This window comes from Epinephelus fuscoguttatus, linkage group LG1 (genome assembly GCF_011397635.1).
Source record: "Epinephelus fuscoguttatus linkage group LG1, E.fuscoguttatus.final_Chr_v1".
NCBI lineage: Eukaryota > Metazoa > Chordata > Actinopteri > Perciformes > Serranidae > Epinephelus > Epinephelus fuscoguttatus.
In genome coordinates this window covers 26,920,057-26,945,022 of record NC_064752.1, presented here as the reverse complement: position 1 = coordinate 26,945,022, position 24,966 = coordinate 26,920,057, and the positions used below count along the sequence as shown (strand labels likewise).

At 40.6% G+C, this 24,966-nt stretch overlaps 1 protein-coding gene across 1 annotated transcript; it reads right to left on the bottom strand.

Annotated features, from left to right (window-relative positions):
• Window positions 1–1,001: 1,001 nt before the first annotated feature.
• Window positions 1,002–9,771, bottom strand: LOC125887999 (RNA-binding protein 15-like). The gene has a single exon (XM_049575160.1). It carries the CDS (start codon window positions 9,621–9,623, stop codon window positions 7,104–7,106), a length of 2,520 nt encoding a protein of 839 aa, XP_049431117.1. The 5' UTR covers window positions 9,624–9,771; the 3' UTR covers window positions 1,002–7,103.
• Window positions 9,772–24,966: the final 15,195 nt, after the last annotated feature.

Genomic DNA, 24,966 nt, shown 5'->3' with positions numbered 1-24,966 from the left:
TATAATGAGTTTGACCGTTCCTTTGATTGTTTCTGTTAATAATGAACTGAATAATAAAGAGAACGTCTTTTATATGCCATTTTAAGATACACTGACATTCAGACTGTAAGTACAGAGTTATGGATGACAGTGTGCTGCATATTTGCAGGCCTGTTTTACACCATTACGTTTAAACCTTACTGATGGAAATACACTTTCTTTAGTTTCATTAAACTATTTGATTTATTAGTCTGACATCTGGTTTTAAAAGACAGATCAATGAATTTAAAATGAAGTACATTAAGTGAATTTTAGCAGACAGTTAGGGGTTAAAAAGTGCTCCCATCATTTGATCTGTCAGACAACATAAACCTGCAATTTGATTTCAGCACCTTCTCCCATGGCAGGCGCAGGTATGTAGGTTATATAAGTGGTGGAGGCACAGTGAGTTTTGACCTTTCCCTGTTGGCACTCTGAATGAGTTTCTGCTGACTTTTCTCATCTATAGTTTGTACTTAGAGGAAAGAAATGTAAAGTGTTACTGAATACAACAACTGAAAAGGTCCCGCTGTCTGTGTTGCTGACTTTGATAAAAAAAAAAAAAATCACTTTTTAATTTGAGCTCTTTCACACTGGAGAAGACAATCTCGCTACTCTAGTGGCTTTTAAATGATAAAAGACTAAAAGCCTGTGAACCAAATGTTATTGACATTAGTGTGAAAGAAGTTCAACTTCTCATAACAAAATTCCTCACCTGTCAACCATAAATCAACTGGATAAGCTTATCACATTACTTGTATATATAAAAAAAAACCACTGATACTGTATCATTTCCCCCTCCAAGCATGTATTCTGTTCGTGTGCTCTGCAAGTTTAATATTGGCTGACCAACTCTGCCCTCTAGAGGACAGAGACCACTCAGCTACAACCTGTCATTTCATTATCACTGAACGCTCTCACACACTGAAACAGGAAGGATGTCATGAAAAAAAACACACAACCTCAGAATGTGTTTCTAAAAGAGCTGATTTTATTCAATCACAAATGCCACTGACATTATTTATATAAAATACTACAAGGTGCAAATTTTCAAACTAATTTAAATTGTACTCACCGAGGTACAGTTTCTCTTGTCTGATGAATTCCTTCCCTGTGCAACAACTTGTTCACTGAAGCTGCACAGAGCTCATTCAGTCACACTGCAGGTTAATATGAGCTTTTCAAGAGACTGGACAAAGAGGGGTGTGTTCAAAAAATGTCTGAACACTGTTAAGTCAAAAAAGTCATGAAAACAAAGAAAAACACAGTTACAGCACATACTGCATTCATTATCACATAATGATCTCGAGGTTAAACCTTCACTCAGGCAAACAGCACTGCTGTATATCACACATACTGTAATAAGTGGCAGAAGAAGGATTCAGATATTTCACTGAAGTGAAGTAGCAATACTACAGTGCAGATATACTGATTTCAAGTAAAAGTCCTGTTTCAAAATTTGACTCAAGTAATAGTACAAAAGTATTAGCATCAAAATATACTTAAGTACCAGAAATCAGCGTACTCATTGTGCACATTGGTTGATTTCAGAATAATGTATACTATATTTTATACTATATGTTGTATATTATATCCATTTTGCATAACCGCTTATCCTGTTAAAAGTCGCAGGGGGCTGGAGCCTATTCCAGCTGACATTGGGTAAGAGGTGGGGTACACCCTGGACAGGTCACCAGACTATCACAGGGCTGACAAATAGAGACAGACAACTAGAGTCAATTTAGAATCACCGGTTAACCTGCATGTCTTTGGACTGTGGGAGGAAGCTGGAGAACCCTGAGAAAACCCACACTGACACATGGAGAACATGCAAACTCCACACAGAAGGGCCCCCGATTATTGAATCATAAGATTAAGTAAAGGTACAATATTTCCCGTTATGCAGAATTGCCCATTTCAGAGTAATATTAATAATACTATTTAATATAATTGGATTATAATTGTTGATGCCTTTGTTTTGTACTTCACTTTAATGTTACAGCTGGTAAAGGTGTGGCTAATTTTAAGTATTTTCAACACTGCTGAGGAGTTTGTGAATTTTATTCCAAGTCTTATCTTAGCCTATTTTGTATTATTAATCTGAATCTGAAATGTAACTAGTAACACACCCTGTCGTAGTGCACACAAAGTACATTTACCTCTGAGATTTAGTTGAGTGTAAGTATAAAAGTATGCTGCATAAAATGGAAATATGCTAGTAAAGTATGAGTACCTACAAATCGTACTAAAGCACAGTACTTGAGTAAATGTACTTTCCACCACTGCACAGAACATTTCTTGTGAATTTTCTTAAGGACACTTTATACAAGATCAGGAGATTCTTTTTATAAAAAGTGCTTAAATGATAGAAAGTGTATCTAATTTTGACTCTACAGCTCAATAAATACAGCACAGGCTGTTTACAGGTGCCTTTTTTTTAGAAACTCATTCAGTTCACTGAGAACCATCTGTCAAAATCACATGTCGAGTTATTTTCTAAAACACAGGAAACAGGAAGAAAGTCCTTAAGCTTGTTACCACTGGAAGATAAAATCAGAGGACGAACTAAGAACTGTGAAGTAGGTGCCGACTGTGTTGCAAAACATCGTTCAGCAAACAGGTACTGAGTAAAAATTAAGTATAACCTCACTAACTCCTATGGTTCGGTCAGCATGTCATCAATTAACTAATCATTATCTTACCCTGACTCATGTTTCAGCTCTCCTGTTTCTAGTTTTTAGCTTTAGGCAGGGTAATGCACGTTTACTGTGTAACCCTCACTTAATACTTTTTTAAGGTCGTTTTTAGAATTTTTTTTAGCCAAATTTAAGAGATTTTTGGAAAAATCATCTTTTTAGTATTTAGGCATTGCAGGTAAGTAGTAGTGAGTTAGGTTAATGTACATTTTGATTGCAGGTATGAAGTAGAAGGACAGCATTGGGTCCAGTGGTAGGTTTAAAGCTTTATGACATCAGAAATTGTGACTTTCACACAGAAGAGCGTAACTCATTGTGACTACAAGAAATTAAAAGGTTGATTAAGGTGATAAGATAAAATGTTTGTAGCACTCGAACCTCACAAATTCAATTTTAATTCTGTTTGATGACTTTTAAGGCCCAATATTTATCAAACTGAAGACATTTGAAGGCTTCTAGTGAGCTGCAGGCACCGTTATATTCACTGAACACACCCTTATTGTTTACATAAGCATCCTAACATCTCTCATCAAACAGATTACACTCACTGTTTGTATTAACAAAACTGTGAATCTGTGGCAAAGTTCACACATCTGATGTATGACTGATTACGACCCACTGTATGAAGAAATTAATTGTCCCCTGATTAGCACCCATCATAACATTTATGACTCTTATTGTTTTCACTGAGTGCAAGACTACAGATCAAAAACTTTTCTGCCCAGAAAGCTTTAACGTAAAAACAGGTGACAACTTGAAGCCCAATTTTTTTTAACAAACATTCAATTCACCATCTTAAATTTCTTCCTGTTTGCTGATGCAGTTTTGGCATGTTTGGAACATTAAGTCATATTTTCTTTTTAACGGAACATCATTTTGCAGAGATGAATGTGTCAGTTACTCAAGCAGAGTATTTAGTTTTTTATGTCTATAAGATTTATTATGATGCTACTTATTGATATTCACCTATAACCAGTGGTGGAAGACAAGTTTACATTTTATATAGTTACTGGTTAATTTGCAGATTAAGATAATACAAAACATATGACTACCTAATAAAATATACTGTTGCTCTGATAACTTAAAAGGGCCTGAGTACCTCTACCACAACCATGACTGACTTGTGTAGCTGCTTTTATTGTTGAGATAGTTGATGCTGGTGCATTTGTGACCAACACTGCAGGTTCTTTTTGTAATTAGACAACTACACAAGTGTCAAAAGTCATGACAGAATATACCTTAGAAAGTTGAGTAAGCAAAAGGTAAAGTCCCAAGATACTGATATATTTGCTTAACATGGCAGTGTGTATTAATTTTGTTTTTACTCTAGGGACATCACAGTTTTAGTAGTTTATCTTTTTATCCTCTAATTAGCTTTTGAATATGGCCTAATGTGTCTGTGGGAGTCTCACACATTTTAATACGTACCTGCGTCAGTAGTTGAGGCCATCTCTATACTGTACCTGTGGACCAGGAGGAGGTGCAGCCAGGGTGAGACTCAAACCTTTCACAGCTCCTGGAAGCCTTGAATCCAGTTATGGCACCGTGTGGACACTTGCTGCTGCTCAGGTCCGTTTTCTTTGGAGGTGAAGCAGCAATGAGCAGGAACAGCAGCGTCTTGGTGATAAACATCCTGACTCAATGATAGCAGGATACTCTTCACCTTCATATGCAGTTAAAAAGTGTGTAAATCAACATATCAGCTAAAGATAATGATTCCCTGCACAGGACTCTGTCAATCTGTTCTCCTCTGTTGTGTTTCCTTTCCATTTTAAGGCAAATAAAGCAGATGCTGTGTCACCGTCTCAACCTCTTCTCCGACACAGGATGAGACGCGTTCGAAGTCTGGCCCTAGCACAGAGATCTTCTTCAGAACTCCGATGAAAGAACAATAAGCAACTACACAAATGAACTCTGCTCCTTCTCGAGCTGCTGCACATGCTGAAACAATACTCTGTGTGCTGCTGGAGCCAGATGACAGAGAAGACCGGGGCCTTTGAACGCCGCTGTGCTTCCGCTGAGAGGTGGAGACGACCCCGGTGATTCTGGCAAAGCTTGGAGAGTGACAAAGCAGGCGGTCTGAGGACCATCTGAAGCCACACATCTGAAGAGATACAGCGACTAAAGTATTCTAGTATGGCCAAATTTCAACGTGAATGAAGCTCTTCACAAAGAGGTCATTCAAACAAATGATGATCAACAAAATGAAAACACAGAACAGAGAGGCTGACCTCCCACTGATTCTCACACTTCCTCTCCTTTTTCTGCTGCGAAGGCTCCTGCTGTCAAAGTGATAACGCCCTTAGAGTTTGATAGACAACTCCAAGAACAGAAAAGGTCACAAAAGTTGTCTTCCGAGGCACTCGTGTTTCCCACGAAAGAGTAAATTTATTGAGACAAAATCTATCAAGTGCATGTTGCACTTTGACAGTTAGGTATACTTCTTAGGCCCATGAGCACTGACGTTCTCCATTTCTCTCTCCAGATATCCTGAGTATACAGCACAATTAATTCTTTTTTCCATTTGAAACACAGTACTCAAATCAAAGCATGAAAAACAATCATTAACAGTCCTTTCGGAGGAAAGCTTGTAAGGCCACAGAGGTCGGCCTCCTCTCCTCACTTTCATTCAGAAGTCCACTCATTGTATAGCAACATTTTCTACTTCCAGACTCCTGATCAGTCATTAGGGATGTGCATGGCATACATAGAGCTCTTAATTTATACGTTACAGCTTTGTTTTAAACAGTACATGCTTTGCTGGGGTAGTCACTACAGTAGTGGGTTATAACAGAATTGAATGTTCAGCCAAACTGAATATGACGCCAATAAATGTACAATATAAAGGGGTGGACACAAAAGCAACCCTGTAAAATATAATGTCACTCAAAACAACAAACCTACATCCTCCATTAGTTCTGCACAGCTGTCACATTTCAGTTTTGTTGAGATACTCCATTGTTAGAGCCGAAATTATTAGTCAGACCGACAGACACTTAATCTGCAACAATTTCAATAATTGGTTAATCAATCAATTTGTCAATTTTCAAGCAAAGTTGCCAAACATTTTATGTTTCCAGCTTCTCAGATGTGTAGATTTGTTGCTTGTCCTTGATTAACATCATGATTAACTAAAAATCTTTGGGGTTTGAACTGTTAGAAGGACCAGAAAAGACTGTTCAAAGACATGAAAACATCACCTTAGGAAAAAATATTGATGTTTTTCACTATTTTTGATGTTTTACAAACCAAAAAAAAAAAAAAATCAAAGAATGGTGACTTAATCATAAAATGAAAATAATCATAAATCTGGTCCCTAAAGCAAGCAACATAATGCAGCTCAATACAGACATAAACACAGAGCTTAAAACCTCATTTTTTAACATTATTTCAACACAAACTAAACAGAACGAACTTTAGTATTCTTTGCGCGGCTGTTGTATTGAGCTGCATTACAACACACAGGTTATTGCTGCTTGTTTCCACCCCTACATACCAGTGCTTAGTGAAAATTGTGAAACAGACAGGAACAACAGTACCTTGCAAGGTCACATAAACCTCAAGATGTGGCTCAGAAAGGAGCACTGATGTCAATGAACTCTACTATAACCATTAATGCCCTTCTGCAAAAGTTATCTCCACATTTATCTTTAGTTTTAAGCAAAACTGGCCAAAACTGACAAAAACAGAAAAGCTGTTGTAATGAATCTTTGAATCAAAATGTTTACTTGGTCAGCAAAAGAAGTAATACAGATGCACATCTGGAATATGCCTATCAATGAGCAATGGGTAAAGCTTTAGAGCAAATAGTTATATTTCCTAAATCATATGTACATGACTTTGATTTAATTCTTTCATAGGCTGGCTGGACAAACATTATAGCACTACAAACATGTCAACACTGGCCAGTTAAATCTATGCTGAGTACAGATAAAATGAAAGCAAAATACTCTGTTTTGGATCATAAATTCTTTTTTGTTATAGGCAGGCATTGGATGAAATGATATAAAGGAACTGGGGATTCTTTTTAAATGAGATAAGGCAACATAGAGTATCGATTCACAGAACTGTAGCTTGCTCTGAATTACTTTCAGCAGAGTACCCTTCAAGTAATGCACATTTATCTGATAACTAAGTAGCAGAAAGCTGCATGTCACCTGTGTTGATATTCAAATCCATCAGTTTATCAAATGTACTCAATTCAATGTGACTTTCATTTCAAACCTTCAACAGGATGAGATACAAGCTACCATGCAGGTTAGGGAACTTAAAATCAGACCCCTAACTTTTTCTGCTACTCTGTTTTGTTGTCATTACTTCTCCCTGTTTTTACAACTCACAGTTTAACAAATCATGAGTGTGAAAAAACACATTTGGATTTTTTTTTTTTCATGACGCTCCTTTGATAATGACCATCACCATGTATTCGTCCTCTGATTTGGCAAAGGCTTTGGCAGAGGCATCCACAAACTGCTGTGAAAACTCACATGGGGGGAAAGCGTGAAGGACTCCTCCGTGGTCCTTGTCACGGCTGCCCCCCACAGGGAGGCTGATGATGCCGGCCGCCTCCTTCTGCTTCAGGTAGGACACCAGGTTCTTCAGTGGTCTCTCTGCTGAGCTGCTGGCGTCCTGAACCCCTGCGGTTTCAGATTTCCCGGGCACGGCCAGGAGGATGCTGTATCCGTTGGTGCCGGCGGCCTTGATGCGACGAGAAACTTCCTCCAGCTTGGGCTGATCCAGACGCAGGCGCTGGCTGATCTTCAGCTGGGATGACTGCTCCCCTGCGGAGCCCTGCAACAGCAGACTGGTCGCCACCGCCATGTCCCCCTCCAACATGTGCAGGGATGTGGGAAAGCTGCTATTCTTCAGCAGGAGGACACCCTGCCAGACCTGACTCAGTTTCTGTCCTCCAGCTGCTGGCTTTGACTGCTGGCCAGACTTGGAGGAAGAGGAGGAAGAAGGATGTTCTAAGCGATCCTCCTTCTTTGCTGGGCTCTTAGATGAGTCACTGGTTTTGTGTTTGCGGTCTTTCTCAGAAGAAAAACCTGGAGCAGCTGGGCTAAGAGTTTTTCTTCTCTTGTCTCCAAAGCCAGCGTTCTGGCGCTCTCTGACAGGTGAGGTTCTACCAGAGCGAGGCAGGCGTTCAGGGTCACTGTAGCGTCCCCCATCTCGGCTGCTCCCTCCTGGGCTGCGCTCTAATGAGCTGCCATGACGACGAAAATCACTGCTGTCAGGTGAATGATCCAGCCGACTGCCATCATCCAAATGTCTCCTTTTGCGGCTTAGCTCTCGGCCTTGTAACTCACGCTCTATTGTCCAGGTGTCATGGGAACGCCTGTCCAGGCGATCGATGGGATCAAAGCCTCGCATCCTCTCATGGACACCCATGCCGGACCATTCAGCACTGGAGTAGGGATCTCTGTCTCTGAAGCGAGAGGGAATTGGAGGAGACCTCTCCCTCACTCTCACTGAGTCTGTAAGGCGGTGGGCAAAGGGCTCAGGAACAAAGTCATAATGTGGCAGGGGGAGGGGGAGCTGCACATACTGCTGCTGCTGGTAGCGGTGCTCTGTGTCTGCAAAGTCCACTCTGAGTCTCCTGTCAGGGCCGCCGAGAGGGAAGCCTCTCATGTGAGTACATGCAGCCTGAGCAGCATCCAAACTTTCATACTGGATATAAGCCCACACCTCACCTTTTCTGTAGTCTATAGTCCTGATGGTGCCAAAGCGGTCAAACTCCTTAGCCAGTGCAGCGAGTGGAACCCAGGGTCCGAGGCCTCCCACCCACAGCCTGGTCGTGGGCGTGGGTTTACCGTATCCAATTTTAATTGGGTTGTGGCCTACCACTTTGCCTGACATGGCCACTTTGGCACGGTGAGCCATGTCAAGATTCTCAAACTTGATGAACCCATAGGTGTTGCTCTGGCCTCTCACCGCCCGCTTAATGTCCACCTCTGTTATCACTCCAAACCTGTCAAACGCCCTCCTCAGGTCGCTCTCCGTCACACTGACGTCCAGATTGCCCAGAAACAACGTCCTGTTTGCCCTCTGGTCATCCTCAGGGGTCATCAGGTCCTCCTCGCGGTAAACAGCACATTCAGGGATGAACGGGGGTCTATTCCTGGCATCATACACAGAAAAGTCTCTGTCTCTTTCCAGATCTCTTATGTGAGGTGGAGGGTGAGGAGGGGGGAGCCGGCCCAGCGCCAACTGCTGTAACCGGTAGTCTCTATAGCCCATACCAGTGGGAGACAGAGGTCGCTGAGAGTGGAGATGTCTGTGTCCTGGGGAGAAATTGTCTTTTGAAACAGGGGAGCGGCTCCTGAGTCTGTTCGTGTACACTGTCTCAATTTTCAGAGGCCGGTCGTACAGCACCAGCTTCCCGCGAGCGTGCTTAGCCGACCGGGCGTCATCAGGCCTCCTGAAGTTCACATACGCCACTCTGTCGTCGTTTTCTCGGCTTATTTTAACACTCACATCACCAAACCTTTTAAACTCGTGAAACAGTCCGTCCTCAATCTCCTCGTCGTTCAGCTGGTTGCCCAGTCCACTTATTTTGAGAGTCTTGTACTCGTTTTCAGGAGCTGACGGAGGCCGCGGCTCGCTGCGTGAACCAGACCTGGATGTTTCCGCGTCGATGTCAGCGCCGCCGTACGACTTGTTCCCCGAAACCACTCCGTAGTCGTAGCCGCTACCAGTCCTGTTGGATGAATTGTGCCCGTCCAAATCCCTCATGTCTCTTTTCTCACTGTGTAAACTTCTCCTGGATGAAGTGCCGCCATGAGCTGAACCGTTGCCGTTGTTGCTGCCGACCGACGAAAGGGATCCGGTCTTCTTGCTTCCTCCTCGGTCTCTGCCATCATCGGGCGCTCGGGAGCGTTTCTTCACCGGCGACCGCTCTTTCCCCTTCATTTCCAATAGCTGATAACTGCCGTCTACACACACTAATCTGTTTAAATGCACTCCCTGCCACTGAAATATAATCTGAATATCTTAACTTGTGCGCGGTTTCCACTACACTCTCAACCGAGCAACGTAACCGCCATGTTGGACTACTTGCACGACTGTACCGGAAATCCCGCCTACGTGCCTGTAGAAGACGGTGATTGGCTGAGCGGGTTGTCACTCATGTGAACAGGAAGTGTTTTCGCCTATTATAAACAAGGGTGCGGCTGTGCTGTGGGGTCAGAGTCCAGTCCCGAAGGCAGAAGTTGGTGTAAAAACGTCAGAAAGATAATGATTGTGACAAACTAGAGTAACAGGAAAAGACTAAAAAAACGGAAGTTATCGTTTGAGATAAATCTAATCTTCGCCCTGAATGAATAAATATGAGTAAAAACGCAGTATGAGCTGATTTAGCTTGCATTAAAGTATAGCATAAGAGGGCTGGGATAGCATTTACAGCTCTAGTATTTGTTTAAGCTGCACGGTGACCTTCAAGTAAGGACACTGTCTGACAGTGTTGTGTAATACATGGCAGGAAAACAACACAGGTTACATTAATGCACATCCTGGATTACACCCGTACATTGCACATATTCTCTACAACTTTTGCACATCCTGCACAAAACTGTACAACGTTCTTATTCAGAAACAGTTATATTGAACATATTTTTACATTACAGTACTTTTTTCACATTATTATTGTAATTTTTCTATTCTATATTTATGTTCTTCACTGTTGTAGTACTTTGCATTTAATTGTATTTCCTCTTAACATGTTTATTATATGCACCAAACACCAAAGTAAGTTCCTGTTAGAAAAAAGCAACTTGGCAATAAACCTTATTCTGATTATAATTTACAGTGGGAGAAGGGATGTAAAAAGGATTTAACCAGCTGTTTGCATTTGTGCATGAGGTAGCCTATAGCAGACCAGGGCCTTGTCAGGGGCCTGCTGTGTTGTGTGTAAGTAATACAAGTTTATAGCATGTCCGCACTAGATACAATAAGATGCATGTATCAAAAGTGCTGAGGAACTCTTTAGATCTTTACAACTAGTGTATGAAAGTGTACAGTACACTCTTTCTCAGCATAAATTATAGGTACTTTATCTGCAATGTTGTAATCTATTACAGTTACTGGGGAAAAAACGTACTCCAAGTGATAAGGAAAGGGACACACATGAATATATTCTCTTCAGTATGTAGAATAAACTATAAATTCTGTTGCTTTGCATCTTTTTGCAGGAATGCCCTTTTTTTTTTTTGGGCAGAGCCTATTTCCTGACATTTCCAAGCTTCATTGCTCAGTTTAAAACATTTGTTGAAAAAGTAATCAAATTGTAATAAGTTACATTACTTTGATGAAGTAAGTAGAATAGTTGCGTTACTTATTACATCTGTAACCTATTACATTTCAAAAGTAGGCTAACCTTCCCAACACTGATTTTCCATGCCAGGAAAACAGTGTTAAATGTATGGCTTCAGTCACTATGGGATGAATATGAACTGCAAATGAAATACACTGCATACTGCAGGCTTTCCCACTTTTCTCTTTTGTCCAATGAAAGAACTATTTTAGGTGTTGTAATTCTTAACATTATGTATTGAAGACTGGAAAAGATGCAAAAGAAATCTTTTCAGGCAGGTGATGCTGTTTAAAGTCACAGTGTGTATGTTTCTCATTTATTATCTGTCTCACTTATTTGTTTAGGCAAAACTTATGTATGTACAATGAGAGAAAAAAACAGTTTAAACTCCAGGATCCACTTTTATTTGTTTACCAGCTGTGTTCCTGTCAGCCTGCTGGATACTGATCAGAGGCGTGTTTGCCAAATTTACACCAGTGGGGGGCAGAGAAGTTCCTCCTAACAACCACATCAGCCTCAGTTTGTTACTGAAACAGGAGGGTAAGGCACAAAGACGGACAACAAAAACATTCTGTACCTTGATAACTGACTGGAAGTGTCCTCAGTGGCTGGCAGGTAGTGACGTGAGCCTGTTCACTTAACATCAGCCAGAGTGTCTCTGTGTCCAGTCTACCTCCTCTGACCTGTAATGAGTATTATCCCATTACTCTGAATAAAACATGAACAAACCAATGTCACTTAAATAGAAAGCAAAGCGTCCTATGTGATTCTATGATGTTCAAAACAAACACATTTTTTTAAACTCGTTTTAACTTGCATTTATTAAAAAAAAAAGGTTATTTGTTTTGAACATTGTTCAAATGAAACACGTTTCCTCATCAGAATCCTTTACACTTTTACATTTCAGCTTTGTTAAATTTCATTGTGCCATTTACTTTCAGTTTATTTTCAAATAACTTGTATTACAAACACAAATACTGAAATTCTGTTAAAATCAAAATAAGAAATACAGAACAGGGGCATTTCTAGGATTTGAAGACATTGGGGTCTTAGCCTCGATCTCTGTAGAGAACAAGCTGTATTTTAAATGCTTTTTTTAATGCACTCTGGTATCTTATTACCCACAAAAACTATTTCTTTTTTATTCTGTTTTCCAGATTAATTAAGGATTGTGGTGTTAAAAAATATTGGTACTTTTCAGTATTGAGTAGAAACAAAATACTTTGCAACTGCTATAATTTAGAGCATTTTGAGGCATCTGTACTTGAGTATTTCCATTTTATACTACTTTAAACATATACTCCTCCACATCTCAGAGGGAAATATTGTACTTTTTAGTCCATCACATTCATTGGTCTGCTTTAATTATTCTGAAGACTTTGTTATTAATACAAAATAAAATCAACTAATAAATGATGGTGTATTTTTTTTTTTTTTTATAAATTTAATTATCCAGCAGTATATAAAACATTTAAAATGAGCTCCACCTTTACCAGCTGCAACAGTAAAGTGATAACTGTTTTCTGTCTTGCACATGGTCACACATAATGCACTGCTTGAATGACACAGAGGACCCAAAGTTTGTGTTTTTAAACAGCAATGTCACATTCTTTAATGCATGAAGAAAATGACACATCATTAGATATTGGGCTTTTTAAAATGTTTATTATTAGACCTATATGTTTAAAAATACATATACAGCCTACCTTAGATCTGGAGCTATTCATATAGCATCCAGGGCTGAAGCCTCGGATGCCCAGGACTAACAACACCACTGGTACAGAACAAGACGATACACGAAAACACACACACATCAAATATAAACATCATACTGAAAATGTTGTACCTGTAAACAAATCCTAAAAGTATAATAGCAGCTATTATTCCCATATCATATGTTACCAACATCCATTTCATTTCCTTTTATATTATATTTTTATCATTATTATTATTATTATATCCTTTATTTAACCTGGCATAAGTGTCATTGAGATTAAAAATCCCTTTTTCAAGAATGACTTGGCCAAGGGGCCCGCATAAACACTGTTATTAGTGCATTAGTTAAAGAGGCGACCTTGAGTTTGCTTCCATTTCAATTAACCTTTGTTTGCTCTTGTTTTCTTTACAGTAATCACACCACACCAGCCAGAGCTGTGTTGAAGCCTCAGCCATCATCCACACTACAGCAATCTGTGCAGTCAGTGGAGTATTTTTGGATGTGTGGGCACTTTTATTATTATTGAAAATACACAGGAAAAAAATGCTGAGGCATGTATGTAGGGCGCTCCCACGCGTAGGATTACAGCCTGCATGACATCAGGGGAAGCGGAGAGGTGGTCGTCCAATTATCAGACTTTGTTGCTTCATGGACAAAAAAGCAGACAATTGGGAAACTTTTGTCACACACACAACATATACACACACCTGTGTGTGTAAATGTCTGTGTCTTCGACTTAGTTTTTCATTGTTTCATCTGGGCTTGCTGAGATTCTTAAAAACTAAAACTTCCCTCCAAATGAAATGTACTTTTCTTTGCAGGCTATCACAGAATATACAAATTCACAAACCAAAACATATAAAAGACAATCACATTTTGATCATTTTTTCGACAAATGACTTAATCGCCCTCCTGGTTTCAAATGTGTCATGTTTGTTTAAAATCTTTGCTCTTTATAACTTTTAATCTGGATCCCTTCTTTGTCTCACTGAGTCTGACCTTATTTTAGTTACATCAACACTGTTGCACCAACAGTACTTCCGAAAAAATGCAGTGTGCTCCGCTGCCTCGGGTATTTTAAAAGGATTATGTCGTCCAAAAAAATGGGGACAGAAGCTTTGCCCTCAACCCCGTGAGCTGGACTGGCCCCTCTTTGCGAGACCATCTGGTGAAGTTCCTCTATAGACTGTCACATGTCCCCGCGCAGGCCCAGTAAGGCAATCTGCCACCCAGTATTAAAATGGGTTTAAGTGTGTCTATAAAGATAGTGTGAGGGGGGGAATTGGTTCCCGCTTTAAATCTCTTCCCACTATCCAGGTCAGCTGTTTGTCCTCAACCAGAGCTCTCATCCATCAGCAGAGCGTGTCAACAAAATTGTGCTTACATTTAAAATGGTGGCAAACTTATTAAGGCTGCTGTGCTTGTTCACACAAACAGGAAGCAAGGCTACACACAGAAACACTTCTAGTGACATACTAATAGACGGGTTAATCTCAAATTCACTGAAATATGAACCCTTGAATATACTGCAACAGACAGGCGTTTCATCAGATAACAACCGTCAAAAACAGAATGGTATGCAAGGGTTTTTGATAATGAGCTGTCAAAGGGGAAATCTGCACAGGATTAGTGAGGAAAAAACAGCTTTTAATGAGTTTCTATTTTTGTGCGTCGCATTAAGGTGAACAACACGGCCTGACCCACTGCACCCCTGGCTTTCACGCGAGACAGATGCTTAGTAACAGACCTGTGTGTGCGTTTCTGCCAACCAAAAGACAACCAATCCATCACCTGTCTCACCTAAAACCCGTACACAAGCATTCATGGATTTCCCATCATGTGTGTGAAAAATGAGAGCCACCTACTGTGAGTCTTCACTACACTGTGTCACAGCACTCCTTGGGTTTCTAAATGCACTCGTCTGTTATGTTTCTCACTGCATCTTCATTTAATGACAGGACTCCTCGTACAGTATGAGAGTTTTTAATTACACCCTGCATGTGTAGAGAGACACATCATCTTGGAGTGTTGCCGGAAAAGCAGAGCACTGCAGTGTGTGTGTCTCAGAGCCCGACCTGACCCACTTTCTCCACTGTCTGTGAACACCTGCACAACACTAGCATGTCCCCGTACACTGATGCACTCTGGGAAACACAAGGTGCTACAGCAGTGTGAGGATGCATTGACAGATAAAGCAGAGAGCCAAGACTGTTGAGTGTTCTTTGACAGTGTCACCAAGTTATGTATGGATTAGAAAGCCTTCTGTTTATTTCTTCATCTCAGGGAAAGATGAAAAATACATGAGAATTTCTTGTTTTTGTTTCACATGTTTTTGCACAAGTTTTGCATGATACTGATGATGCAGCATTGGGAGAAAACAAGCCTCAATTAATTATCAGTGCACTGGTCACAGAGAGCAATGTCACGCGGGCTGTCATTGATCGCTTTGATTTCTCCATTCACATCCGTCAAAACTGTTCACATTCGCTTGCTGTCAGCAGGAATTACAGTGCAGATGTTATTATGTTTGTTCAAGCGCTTGTACCGAGAATAATGGACTATATAAGCGATACCACAGAGCCCAGTGCAGAGTAAATCTTTTTTAGGAGCTGAGAGTGACCCAGACAGCACAAAACACAAGGGGAGAAACAGGAGGGAGGGAGGGGAGTGGAGGAAAGAGATGGGGAGGGAGGAATATAAATGAGACTGGAGTGAAGGAAAAGTACTGGGCGGATGTGGCGGTGCAGATGCAGAATGCATGAGCGCACGTGAGTGGAAGTGGGCGTGGAGGGGAGCACAAAAGAAAGCGGGTGCTGCAAAGCGGTGGGGAGACAATGTGAAGTTAGAGGCGGCTGAAGGTGAACAGCAGAGAGGAGTGGAAATGTGCTGTGACAGGGTGCTGACGTCAGACACCAAGGACCGTGAGATACAACAGAAATCATGGAGGGTGTTTGAAGTAAAGATTCAAGAGAAATTCTTTATAGCAGGAGGAAGGACGCTGTGCAGGGGAACTGTGACAGGGAGCAGAGAAAAGGACGCTGATGATAAAAATGTGATCAAGATAAACTTAATAGAAAAATCTAAGTGAAACAGATGACTGTAGTAACACCCAGCCTGGAAATCTTGCCAAAGACAAATGTTAAATTCACCCGTCAGGAAATACTGTCACTCAACCTTTAGAGGTGTTACATTTAGATTTAGATGCAGAGTTTATTAGTCAGGCTGCATATGGTAATGTCAGTCTGTCAACTAGGCCAACACTTTGATCCCGATTAAAACACCTCTGCAACTATGAGATGGACTGCCATTAAATTAGACACTGATGGTTCCCAGAGGATGTTCCTTCTGACTCTGATGATCCCCTGACTTTTACTCTAGTGCCACCATGAGGTTAACATTTGTGGTTTAAGGTGAAATAAATAAAATACTTGTTAGATTGCCTTGAAATTTACACCCTTGTCTCCCTCAGAATGTATTGTAATAACCCAATAAATTTTCATCTAGCGACATCATCTTGTCAAAAATCGAATTCATCCCATATTGTGTGTTGACTTATGACCAAGAACCTGCTCAACTTTCCCATCAGCCTCAGCTCTAAGCTAGCCTACTTTGTGTTTAGTGCTAATTAGCAAATATTAGCATGCTAACAGGCTTAACTACAATGATAAACATTGTAAACATTATACCTGTGAAACATGAGCATGTTAGCATCGCCATTGTGAACATGTTAGCCTCCTATCATTAGCTTTAGCTTTCAGAGCCTGATGGTATGTTCCATGTGCACTTGACTGTCGGAACGCCCCCTGAAGTCGGATCTCTGACTCAGAAGAGAAACCTCACCAACCCTGACCTCATCATTCAGCAACACCAGTGAGAGCTGAAGTAATATATTGTTTATTAGCACTTCTGTCTTATTTGTGTCTCATCAGTTTAGTGGTTCATACAGCACTGTCCAACTTCTATCCATGGACAACACATGTAATGTGCTCTTATCAACTGGTATTGCTAACAATGGCTAACCTGGCTTGAACTGATGGGCCTATTGCCAACAATGTTTTAGTTTTCTGACCAGATCCAACCTTTGACTTCCAAGGTAGATGGAACACAGCATTACTTTTGGAGAGCTGTCATGTCATCCATCTTTTTTAGGTTCCCATCGACCTCAGCTCTTGCCCACTTTGTGTTTAGTGCTAATTAGCAAACTTAGATAGTGGGCAGTGGTGTAGTGGAGGGTCTACTGAGGTATACGGGGTATACCCACATCTTTTTCTATCCAGTTACAGTATACCCACCTATCAGCTAAAAAGCCACAGGAGAGTATGCCCACTTCCTCATCGGTAACCTACATATCTACCTAGCAGTACACCCACCTCACCAGTTACCACTACACCACTGATAGTGGGCTAAACCTGGTAAACATTAGATCCTACCTGCTAAACATCAGCATGTTAGCATTGTCATTGTAAACATGTTAGCATGCTGACATTAGCTTTAACATTAGCTCACTTTGCCTACAAGCAGCCTAATCAAGAACCAAGAACAAATCTCTGTTTTTTTGGGGTTTTTTTTACCAAACCACAAACAAAGTCATGCCTATGGGTCCTATACAGTCATTAGTAACGCCTTGTGTTGAGTTTTGAGCATGTCTCTTAATATAAACCAGCACTGTGAGAGATTGGTAAGGGCTAACTATCTGCACAGTCACAAAACAAAACAAAAGTCAGTGTTTTAAGTCCAGAAAAATGTCTTCCCTACAAATTGAGGGTGTAGGTTTCAAAGAATATAGCATCAGTAGCCTATTTAGGTGGATGATTTCAACGTATTGATCCAAGGAAACAAACATTTGACATTAGTAAGAATGTAAAACCCTTTGAAACGTCTCCTTAATGTGTCATACTAAAAGGATATTGAGCTGAGGAACATCGGACCTTGGGAACACAAATACTCTCCCCCACAAACTACGCACATCATCACAGTGGGAGTGAAGCTGAAAAAAAAAGGTTGTACAATGAATGCAGGTATGAGTAAGAGGACACGGGGTAAGTGAAGGCAGAACAAAGCTGCAGCTCCTCCAACCCAGATGGGACTGTTTGGTCATTTGCTAACCAGAGAGGGCAGCAGCGCCGCTGTGCCAACAGTCCCACAGGCCTGCAAGGCTGCTGATGCAGGCTTAATAAAAGCCCTGAAAATTATGTGAGTGTATCGCTGAGTGACACACTGCTGTCCACTTAGCAGATGCCCTGCAGCAGCTGCGGCTGTACTGGCTCGATCGGGAGCACCTCAGCACTAGTGTTTGTGGAAGAAGACAATGTAACCGCAGTTATGCTCTTATTGGATTTTTCAGAATATGATCCCATTAGACTTGTTTCAGTCGCAATGTGCTGTCTCAGACATGTCTTCCACTTTTGTGTCAGAAATTTCCTATCAGACATTTTTTTACCCGTGAAACCAGGTGCCAAAAGCATGCAAGAAAAGGGGTGAGAAGACACTACAAATGACCATCTTTAATCTGATGTACACTTCTTAAACTTGCAAAAACAAGATGAAAATAGAGTTGAGGAAGGAGGGGAAACACAATGGGAGGAAGAAGTATTTGGATTAAATAAATATTAACTCTATCTGTCGTCTACAGGGTGCCACAGAACCTTTAGACACCATAGTTTTAGTTTAGGTCACTCGTGTGTAGATGTTTGCAAATGCATTTTGTTGTTCCCCAACTAAATCAATTTATGGAGGGAGGAATGCAGAGAGGAGAGTGCAGAGATGAGACAAAGTCTGTCATATGATCCTGAGGTTGCTGTGGCAACTGCTCCCAGCAGTCAGCTTCAAGAAGGTGCGTCAAAAGCGTCACCAAGACAGGACCAGCTGTAGAAATAGAGAAAACAGATCAGAACCTGAGCTCATCTTGGATGTTTCACTCACACGTATTTGGTTTCGGGTAAACTTAATCACAGTCTGAACAGCATTACGAGGCATCACAGTCACAGAGAGAGAGATATGAGCTGTGATTCAAATGCACTGTAGAGGTCACAGTGAGGTCAAACTGTATTTGTGCTTGTTAAACAGGATTTTGTCCTCACAAAGTTTAAAGCCACTTAATTCCTCATGTTTACTCCCCTATGTTCTTTATCATCACTCAGAACAGACCCAATATGATACATGTATGTAATAATAATGCAGATTGAAAGAAACATCAACGGGAGAAGTGTGGACTAACACATCTGATTAAGACAACCAAGGAGGCCGACACTTGGGAACGGAGGACAAAATAAATCCATAGGGTCGGGATGAAAAATTGCCTCTCGATAATATCTTCCTCCCCGATCTCGGTGGTATTAGAGAAAATTCTGGCGGATGGTGCGTGATTTATGATCCTCTGGGTGACTGTGTCTGCTGCAGTCGTGTCGCATGTCCAATGTCTAAACAGAGAAACAACCACACAGTGCAAGTCCACAGTTTGATCAGGGAGGTAGAGCTGTAGGTCTGAAATCATTAGAGGGTGGTCATCTGTGAAGAGAATTACATCTGTATTCTCTCAGAAAATGGATTTCTGTCCCAAAAGAGGAATTTAATGACTAATAATGTAATTCTTGTTTTGATAGTGAGTAAAATACAGTAATGATGCACATGTATTTGACATCTGTGGCTACTTTTCAGATAAGGCTTTTACACACAAAACATACAGCACTATCATTTTATTAAATATGATGCAATCATGTCGATTGAACTATTAAAATAATGCTACTAAAATTAATTCCATTTCGGCCAAATACAAGTACAACATTAAAGTCTTGCTTACACCTTACTATTAATCCCCCAAATCCCAAAATACATATTTTCCCTCTTACCTGTAGGGCTATTTATCAGTCTAGATTGTTTTGGTGTGAGTTGCAGAGTGTAGAGATGACACTCAGTTTAAAGCACGAAAAAAATACATTTTAAAAACTCATCAGCAATGTCTCTTTTCAGAAATCATGACCTGGTTACTTAAGATAATTCACAGACCTTGTTGTGAGCAGTTTAATATAGGAACTATTTTCTTTCTACTACACCCACTAATCATATCACAGCGCAGAAGGAAGCGTGCATCTACTCATGGACAAGAGACTTGTGCTCGTGATGGCACAAGACATAAACATTTATGGATATTTTATTTCTACCAAACTACACCCATCAACTAAATCATGAGCCCAGTCTCAATCCGAAATGTGTCAATATCCGGCACTTAGGCAGTCCTTAAATGTCAGCATGATACACGGCTGGTTGCCGTTATAGTTTAATGGCACCCAGCAGCGTCGGAGGAAACACGGCGGGACAAGGACGAAAGTTAAGGCACCGAAAGTCAGACTGGGGTGGGCAGGAAGGATGGTGGATGGGTCTTACAAACACCAACTTTCAACCGAGAGAGAGGTGTTCGTGTCCCGTAAGATTATAAAGCCAAACCCTATTTGTTTTTTTCATAAACCTAACCATGTGCTTTTGTTGCCTGAACCCAACAATGTGTGTTTATTGTTTATCGTATGTAAACGTTAAATTTCCTGTGAAATTAGTAGTGTATTTTGAAAGAAGACAATGCATGTAACAGGCAGAACTTGACATGGCATCCCAGAACGTCAACAACCAACGCACCCAGGGTACGTTGCACATTGTATGTGGACGTGAAAGGTCCATGACCAAATGTCGATATGTGACAAGATCAGAGTGAGGATTTGTTGGAATCACCACCCTGTAGGAAGCGTGCAACTACTGTTCACCTAGCACCACTGAGCTAGCTAATGCTATCGTTCAGCCAAAGAGGACACCACTAATGTTTACATCTCACAGTGTCGAGCACTAGCCTCTCATCCATGAGTAGATGCACACTTCCTTCTGCGCAGTAATGCGGTTAGTGGGTGTAGTTTGGTAGACAGAAAATAGTTCCTACATGAAACTGCTCACAACAAAGTCTGTGGATTATCTCGAGTAACTGTGTCATGATTTCTGACAAGAGACATTGCTGTTGAGTTTTTTTTAAGTATTTTTTGTCACTTTGAGCACCATAAGCTGAGTGCCATCTAGTTTCATTATATACACACGAAGGCAGACACCTCTATGGCTGATATCTCCAACACTGAGCAACTCACACCAAAATTATCTAGACTTATAAATATACCTACAGCTAAGAGGGAAAATATGTGTTTTTGACATTGGGGTGAACTGTCCCTTTAACTAGTGAATGCATATTTTTTACTGGTATTTAGGTGGGTTTCTGACACTTCTATGATAACACTTTGTAATGAAGATAAAACTCATATACTTTAGTAATAGTTCATATTTCTATGAGAATACGCTGTTTAGCTTTCAGAGACGCTGAGCAAGTGCATGGGTCTGAAATAAACTCTCTTTTGTTTGCATATCAATTTATGTATAAAGTAATTATGAATGAACATTTCTTACCTGATGATCTTAACATTAAAGTCATAGAAGCTTGATCATCTGTTAATGATGAGCAGGAATTCATGATACCACCCGCATTAATCCATGCATTAAACCATCATGAGCATTAGTTTAGCATTACTAAAGAATATGAATCACCCTTCTAAGTGCATACACGTCTTACATCACTGGTAGAGGGAAATAACATATTTGCTCTCTTCAAATGTGAAATGTCCTTCTTTTCTCCCTGTCACTGTATTATTCATTCATTGTTCATGTATTTATTATGAGTTTTATTCATTTATTAATGCTCATTCACGGTTTTCTCATGTGTTTCTCTGTTAATACCAACAGCTTTTCTGTTTCTCTACATTCGTGTTTTATGGGATGCATAACCTAAACACTATTTATGTTACCCATGCACGATGATATTTTTTTTCTGTATCCTGACAGGCCAGTGTTGAATGGCTTACATTTTTTATCAATTGAAATGACGAAAGCTGCGTCAGACCATCACTTCCTCAGGTAGGAGTGGATAACCTTGACAAATCTCTCTTTATTTCTCCCTCTCAGCATCACCATCCCGTGCACGGACACTGTGATGGGCTCCGACAACAAGTGAGTGGCGGCTGATAATTTGTCTTTGTTGATAATGAGCAGCACTTTGTGCGTCACGGTGCGCCCCGGACTCTCCACCCTGCATGTTAATTGTAGGCAGAGCAGCGTGTGATGCTCCGTCCTCCAGCAGTCCTGCGAGCGCTCAGCCAGTAACACACCGACACTCAAGCGCTGCCCGGCGGATGCATCCATGCCTCTCTACACATTTTCTGCCTTTATAATAAAAAGCCTGGATACTGACTGTTAAAGACTCAAGGTAAGGATGATTTCTCCTTAACATCCACTGTGCATCTCTGTCCTGCGTGTTATCATCTGGGTTTTAAAGAAGATGTGTTTATTTCTGCAGAAAGTTCACACGCAGCTGCAGAAGAGTTTCAGTCGCTTTGTCTTGTGTCTTAAACGCTGCTTGTTTTGAATCTTGCGAAGTTCGCGTGTAATTTGCATCGTGGTGGAAGTGAGCTGTAGTTTCCACAGAGGTCAGAGGATAATCGTCTTTGACCTTGATTGCGCGTGTTTAAAAGTCGTCGTATGGCTCGTGATGGGCAGTGAAATCGGAGATGATAACAGAGGGCTATCAGCATCAGGACCAGATGTGTCACCTGGTGTCCACGATGAGTGATCTGTGCTCTGGTGTTGATGAGTGAGGTTTACACGACCTGCAGCTGCTCTGTTCAGCTGTGTTTCAGAGATAAATCAGGGTTTTATACATGTCAAAGTACTTTTTAAATCGATGCTGCTTTAAATTTGGCCATTTATTTGTTCAAGTTGTGGGTTACTGTCAGCAAAATGAGAATGAGCTCCAGGCTTTTATTGTGAAACAGCTGATTAACCACTAACTGTGGGTCAGACTTGTAAAAGAGGCTGCTGGTGATGATCACAGGATCTGACTGTGGTCAATCAATGAACAAGCATTGGGCTCTTAAACAGTGATTACTGAGGCTGATACCTGCAGGGTCTGCTGCTTTTCATCCTGTCAGTTACATGTTATATTGTGTCACTGGAGGTGTCTGGAAACCTCATTACGATCCATTCAGATATCAGTGGTCTGACAGTGAAAACAGTGATGTGTGAGAACACGTGCTCACAGAAGTGATCAGGCGTTGTTGGTGGAAAGTTACTAGAGCTGGGTAGTATAAAGATATTAAATCGATGTCATTAAATGAAACTTGATATCGTCTCTCATTTAGGACCATAAGTTTGTCTTTTCCTGGTTTTAAATGCTTCATTACAGTAAAGTGATGTAATTTTCTGAGCTTACCAGACTGTTCTCGTTGTTCTGTTATTTGCCCCCTTAGTCATTAAATCCACATCACTGATGATTATATATTTATCAAAAATATCATTGTGTAAATATTTTGTGAAACCACCAATAGTCAAACTTGCAATATCGTTGCAATATCAGTATTTGTTAAAGATATTTTGATATTTGATTTTCTCCATATTGCCCAGCCCAAATTTTTAATCTTTCTGTTGTGCTGCTTTTAATACACTGGGATGATTTTTGAATAGTCTTAGTAAAAGTTAAGGTAGTTATTTTATTGACAGAATTTTAATTTTGATGACTAATTAATAGTTTCAGTGATTTTTCAAGTAAAAATACCAAATGTTCCTTACTCCAGCCTCTCATTTATAATGATTTACAGCTTGTCTTTGTTACATGTGACAGGGTATCTCTGGGGTTTGGACTGTTGGTTGGACAAAACAAGAAATTTGAAGACAGCATCTTTGGCTTTAGAAATGTATGACATTTTGTACTTTTGATGTATGAACTGAGAAAATAATCTGTATATTAATCGACAATGAAAGTAACTTTTAATTTCAGATCCAGCCTCACTGCACCCATTCTTAGAGTATCATGTCCAAAATTATTGAGTTGGTGGTTTATAATATTCATAACCATGCTTCCATTAGTCTATAATCACCTATAAATAAGAATTGTTGTGTTTTCATTAGCTTAGAATGAGCCTTTTATATCTACAGAGCAGGTCCTCTTCTACAGAGTCTGCCATGTTGTTTCTACAGTAGCCCAGAATGGACACAGCAAACACTGGCTCTAGATAAGGCCACTTGCATGTTTGAGAGAAGAACTGAAGAGTAGTAAAAGCTCCTACACTGCACCTTTAAATGAAACTACATCATTGTTGTAGATAAAATAACTCCATGTTACACCCTCTGGTGTTGATGTCACATTTTTTCAGAATAAGCACGAGTCCAGGTCTTGTAGTAGAGGTGATGTACAGTATGTGGTGACAAATACCCTGCATTTGTCCTTTCCCTTGTTATGAAGCATGTGAAAGAATAAATATATAAAGATCAGGCAGATATTTGCGCTGGTTATATAATCATAACACAATTCTTCATGTTTTCGCTCAGTAAGGTAGATCTTCCTCAATGGATGTAACCATGACTGACCCAGGAGAGAGATAACGTTTTATGCCCACCCAAAGGTTTTTTCCTGCCATGGAAAACATGCCGTATGAAATTATTCCACAGAGCCAGACTCTTAGTATCAGCTGGGGTCATCTAAACTGTGTGTCGGTGGGGGTTTTTTCCAGCAGGATTAGTTGTCGGGTGTTTTCATTTCTCAGCGTTGGCTGGATGATGCAGCCTCTGATTGATATTACGTGTCTTGTATACTGTAGGATGGGATTGAATGACAAGACAGAAAGGCAGAGCTGGGGGCTTTATAGTTAATGCACACAGGATTATAAAGACTTGTGAATGGCCGTGATGGATTATTGCATCATAGGCTCATCTTGACATGCACAGAGGAGGAAATCTGCTGTGGGATAAAAATACATAAACAAGGAGAGCAAATGCGCATTCTGAGGATATAAGTATAAGTAAAGGAACGTGTGGAGTTTATGCTCTTTGTGGAGAATCTGCTGGAAGTTAGAAAGCTTGTTTTTGGCTGATGTAAGCAGTGAGTGCTGTGACGATGGCGGCTCGTGTGCATCACTGCTGTTGCATCACACTAAAGGTGCAGCCTCCTCATTCAGCCCCAGCTCTCCACTGCTTCTTTTAGCCTTACGTGTTCCCTTTGCTTTGACAGGACTTTGGTGATTTGATCGCTCATTACCAACACAGAAAATCAAACATCATGAGATAGTCTTTACTCATAATCTTTCCCCCCATATGTGTAACCTACATCTTTTTCAGTTTTGCAGAGGTCTGATTTTTATAATGGAGAAACG